Genomic DNA, 5,037 nt, shown 5'->3' with positions numbered 1-5,037 from the left:
GCAGTATATCTATATATATATATCTTGTATGTGTATGACCTGAAAGAATAACAAAAAAAAAAAAGACAAAAAATGAGGATCAAAGCGTGTGAGGACGCACATACATACACAGAAGAGATGCAAGACGCAAAGATGGGAAAACCAGATGACTAAAACTCGAAATGGGACCGCAGCCCGAGCACTGCTAACACACAATAAAAATGATTTACCCAAAAAAACACAAAAAAAATTACTCCTAAAACAGTTTTCACAAAACAAAACAAAAATATTATCGTGGAAGGCCCCTGTGCAATCCCCACAGTTCCACTCACATTTTGGCCGCATATAAAAACTTAATGATATATTCGTTTCAACCTCCGAAAGGCCCCCGGTGTCCACACACCGTTTAACTTTCACAGGGAATTATAGTGAGTTTCTGTGGCTCTCACTCCCTTTTTCATTCCTTAATTCCTTCCTTCTCCCATCGGCAGACACACAATGCCGAGAACATCCGCAGCCGCCCAAGAAAAGCGGTTAGTTGTTTTTATTCGTGTCTTTTCGACCGAATTCAGTGGCCTGCACGTCAGCTGGCACCGTGGCACACGTCCGCACCGCGAAAAACCAGGACGTAAAAGAGAGAGCCCCGATCCCTCCCGCGGTGACCGCAGTGCAGGGGCGCAGTGAAGCATCTCCCCCTGCCAAGCAAACACGCAGGCTCAACGCCATCGTCAAGAACAAACCGATAAAACAACAACCAACAAACCAACAAAAAAAAACACTCCCGTAAAGCATTAAACCAAAAAAAAACACTGAACAATTGCACATAGAAAAAAAAACTGATTCGCCTCCAGTTACTGCTAGAGGCAAACAATATGACAAACAAAAATGGACGGAACAAAATACATGAAAACACCGTGGTGCTGGCGCCGAAAGAAGAGCGCAATTTGTAGGTACAAGAAACGAAAAAAAAAAGCGTAAAATAAAACAAAATGCGTGTCTACATGAGACTTTATTTAGTGTAAAAAGTGGGTGGAGAAACGGAGATGCTCTCAGTGGAAGCATAAACTCCCCTCCACCGAGGTCCACTCAGCACAACGCCGCAAAGCCCTATAGCCCCAATAGCAGCCCAGACACATCCGCACGCGTGGAGCGTCACCTGCACGCTACTCAGTTGCATGGGAGTCGTCAACGGTTTTGAGTTCCATGGCATTCAGTGGGCGGTTGTACAAAAAGACATTCTTTACTGTCACATTGCTGTTTTTGCCGCCACCAAAGTAAAAGTGAGTGATATCATGCGTCCGTGCCTCAGGGGTTGGTAGTGTGTCAGAACTCCCCACAATCACACCGTCCACGTACACGGAGCCCTTGTTGTCCTGCAGCATGAGTGCCACTTTGTACTCCTCCCCCGGCTTCCAAGTGCTGTTGTGTGTTGTTGTCGTGATGCCGTTGAAGACTGTCCCCCACTCGTTCGCCGGCGTGTACGACAGCCCCACAAACGTCGTGCTTTCATCGTCGCCTAGGCTCGCGTGCACCAGAGAAAAGCCCCGGTTCGGAACCTGATGGATCCTCAGTGTCGCCACAAGCGTAAACTCGTAATCCACAAAGCCGTGCACATTGTGATGGTTCCACATGTTCACCGGCCATATGGCGTATGACCCAAACCCCGTGAACTTAAAGCCATTTTCAACCTTCTTTGCACTCGTCACAGTTGCATCCACGCAACGGTACGCGTCGTTCCAAGTTCCTTCACCCGATGCATCCGACAAGAACCCAACCAGACCGGTCGTGGGCACAGACGAGTTGGAGAGGAAGGAGTCCATTTTTGCCCAGGTCTCCAAGACGGACGTGATCGTCTTCAGCTGCTCGGGTAAAGAAGTAAAAAGCATGCTGCTTGCCGTGTGATCGCTCCTCGCTTGTAAAAGATGCAACGCATCTTTCAAGTGCAGCAGGGTGTTCACAGACCCCAACCCATCTTTCCTGTCCCTGGAAATGCACCCGACACGAAAGGTGCGGTTGTTGTCAGTGGCCCAAATGCAGAGCATATTTGCCATCATCTCCTCAGGGAGAATCCCTTTCTGAGTGTACAGCATGACCTTCTTTCCAGCAATGGTCGCAGTGGTGAGGGACTTCACTCCCGCATCCGTTGGAAACATGTGCGAAATAAACCTGGGCTGCACGCGTGTGAGTATCCTGGCAGCCCTCGTCCACGTTGCCCCCATGTCCCTCGACTCGTACACCCTGGAGAGAAGATAGCGTTGCACAATCATGAGAAGCTGCCCCTGCTCCCACTCAACGATGAGGGGGTCAGTGCACCGCGGGGGGAGCATCCCTTGTGAAAGCAACCAATTTTTGCCGTCGTCCTTCGAATAAATGATCATGGAGAGAAAATATTTTTCTCTTGTCTTCATCACCGTCACAGGAAACACAAGCGTGCCATCCTCCATCACAACGCCTGGGCCGCCACTACCAACAAACTGCTCCACGCCACGTTGTTTAGCAGATGGTTCGATCTGTGGCAAAAGCGAGGTGGGTTCGCCCCATTGGATGACTTTATCTTGCGTGGCCTCACCCACAAACAAATCAAAACCCTGTGAGGGTGCAAACCACTCCCTCGATGAAGCATCATACTTCTGATTATACCCTCCCACAAGTATGAATATTCTGTTGTCCTTTGTAATTGTTGTGGGTGCATACGCATATCTCAGACCGTTGTTATGCTCCTCTAGCAGGGCCGTGTAAAAGATGCTGTACGTCTTCCATCTGTTTAGTTGGACCTCATCAACAAAAGACGTCCAGTTTTCTGCAGGGTTTATGTACCCCGCCACAACATCATAAGACATGGGCCAATTGGGTTCGTAAGTAGAGAATTGAAGCATGGTGTAGCTCTTGGCGAAAGCAACCAACACTCCACCAGGACTGGCAAGGGAAGGTGAGACAAAATACTTCCATGCTTCACTTTGACCTTGTGTTTCCACGATACTTCGACGCGGCACAAAAAGATTAGCATCCTTTGCCGGCTGCACGTCTTTTGGCGTACTTTTCTCCTCGGCGTGCACAGCCGTACTGGCAAAGCATATCAACAGCACAAAAAGGAGCACCGAAAAAGAAAACATGTGCCGGGACATGTTGGGCATGTGTCGCTGCTCACTCATTCTCTTCCTTCCTCCTTGTGGTGGATCCGCTCAGGCTGCGACGATTGTGTGTGTGTGTGTGTGTTACTGGTGGTGACTGTAGCGCCTTTCAATGTGCACGGCAGCGAGTGGCGTTTGGTCTCTTTCCTTCCGAGCGTGTTGAGGAAAGAAAAAATGAGGTGAAACAAAAAAAAGAAAAAAAACGAGCATAACGATATGCACCACCCGCGCCCACAGCGGGCACCCCGCAAAAAACATTAGCAATCCATAATGAAGGTCACACCGATAAACGCGGTGGCAGCGACTGCTGTGCGCAGCCATAAGAAACACCCACCCGCACCCGCACGGAGCATCCGCAGCGTGGGATGCCCACCACAGAAATCAAAAATAATACAAAACAAATTCATAAGCACCTCGCTCACCGTCTCCCCCGCCCAGCCCCTTCAAACCCCGCCAGCAGCAACACGAAGTGCGCAATGCCGGCGGGACCTCCCATCACGGCCACCACAAACTCCCCAACGCCGCCCACTTCCCTCAGCACACTGCAGCAGGAGTGGGACGCAATATTTTATTTTTTAAAAAATAAAAACAATAAAAACAATAAAAAATAAACCCTGCGGAATAATAGCGGCAGCCCCCTTTCCTGCTGCTTCGTTCCGCTTGCAAGCGAGGGCGACGCCAGCGCAGCCGTAGTCTCAGACTGCCTGGTCAGTGCGTGCATCCCGACCGAGACGGAACAGGCGCATGCGCCCAGGACGGCAACCCAACAAAAGAGAGGCGCCAATGGTGTTTGCTCGAGGCTCTCAGCGGTGCATGCGGCACCCCCCATTGGAGCACAGACGAACCCAAAAAAACGATGGCACCCAAAAAAACAAAAGGGAAAAACACCACGCCAACGCACAAAAACAATCACAATAATTCGGTTTGCCCCTGACCTCTGGGCTGTGGTGGGCGCCGCATTTGCTTTCCCGCCTGTGAGCCCACTCAGCATGCAAAACTTACCCTCTCGCCCAAACTCTCTGCAGTAACAAACTGGGAACAGCGAGGGGATATCACCAATGGAATACTGCCGGCGTACACCCACAAGGCGCCATCATTCCCCACACAATTTTACTCGCAACCACAACAAAAAAAAAGTGCTGCTGTGGTAGCGCTGGCCATAATAATCATTTGGCGCACGGCAGAGCGAGTCCCTAAGTGCGCCTCCTACCCACACACAAACACACTCTGGAATATATCATACTCCCTAAAATATTTCGCCAGTAAACTCAAGCTGCTTGTTCCCCTCCTCCTTTTCCTTCTCCCTCTGGTTGCCGTCCACGTTGGGTTTGTCGTTCACTTCTGAAATTTTCAGCTGATACCGCTACCTCGCACTGACGCACCTGCTGATTCCAAAATGCCGCAATGGCCTGAGGGTCCTCACGCTCATTGCTGTCCGTTGCATTTGCGTGCGCGACGACAACACATCCCTGCCACGCGTTTATTGCCGTACTGTCCTCATGATGCACGTAAATAATCTCCCACGACAAGCCTTCCGCAAAAGTTTCCCAGTTATTAAAATAACTCCGTGGAAGATCGTTGAACCGCCTCACCGTGCTGGCTTGGGTGCCATGCTCAGCCCTCGTCGTCTCACCTGCACCGCAACCATCGTCCTCCGCGGTGCGCCAACGAAGAAAAAACCGTCCACAAACGGAAAATGTCTGCTCTCCGGTAGGTATAGCACCTTGTATTGTACATCCAACATCGGAGGAGTGTGGCCCAGCGCTATTAATGCAACGGGTCTGCTTGGATGCTTTTCGGGGTTCGATTGCTGCACACATCTCTGTCGCCGACGACGTCCTGGTGGAGGCAACCCGTTGAGGCCCGGCATTATATTTTCCACAAAGCCTCTACGCAGGAATGCGTTCGGAGTATACCGCCCCGAAGC

General features: G+C 50.5%; 2 protein-coding genes across 2 annotated transcripts, besides 5 other annotated features; both read right to left on the bottom strand.

The window, feature by feature from the left end:
* Positions 1-4: 4 nt before the first annotated feature.
* Positions 5-36: a microsatellite.
* Positions 37-42: 6 nt separating this feature from the next.
* Positions 43-73: a microsatellite.
* Positions 74-708: 635 nt separating this feature from the next.
* Positions 709-757: a microsatellite.
* Positions 758-1,142: 385 nt separating this feature from the next.
* TraAM80_09645 (group II trans-sialidase superfamily) lies at positions 1,143-3,131 on the bottom strand (the record flags this gene model as incomplete). Its single annotated transcript, XM_029386315.1, has 1 exon — positions 1,143-3,131. The coding sequence occupies one exon, from the start codon at positions 3,129-3,131 to the stop codon at positions 1,143-1,145; it is 1,989 nt and encodes a 662-aa protein (XP_029233816.1).
* A 45-nt stretch (positions 3,132-3,176) lies between these two features.
* Positions 3,177-3,195: a microsatellite.
* A 492-nt stretch (positions 3,196-3,687) lies between these two features.
* Positions 3,688-3,722: a microsatellite.
* A 656-nt stretch (positions 3,723-4,378) lies between these two features.
* On the bottom strand, positions 4,379-4,930 carry TraAM80_09644 (retrotransposon hot spot (RHS) protein; the record flags this gene model as incomplete). The annotated part of the gene is made up of 1 exon (XM_029386314.1): positions 4,379-4,930. One exon carries the CDS (start codon positions 4,928-4,930, stop codon positions 4,379-4,381), a length of 552 nt encoding a protein of 183 aa, XP_029233815.1.
* Positions 4,931-5,037: the final 107 nt, after the last annotated feature.

The sequence above is a fragment of the Trypanosoma rangeli genome, assembly GCF_003719475.1.
Source record: "Trypanosoma rangeli strain AM80 chromosome Unknown Tra_15.4_contig_00640, whole genome shotgun sequence".
Lineage (NCBI taxonomy): Eukaryota > Euglenozoa > Kinetoplastea > Trypanosomatida > Trypanosomatidae > Trypanosoma > Trypanosoma rangeli.
The sequence above is the reverse complement of the archived record's forward strand: the minus strand, read 5'-3'. Positions and strand labels throughout refer to the sequence as shown.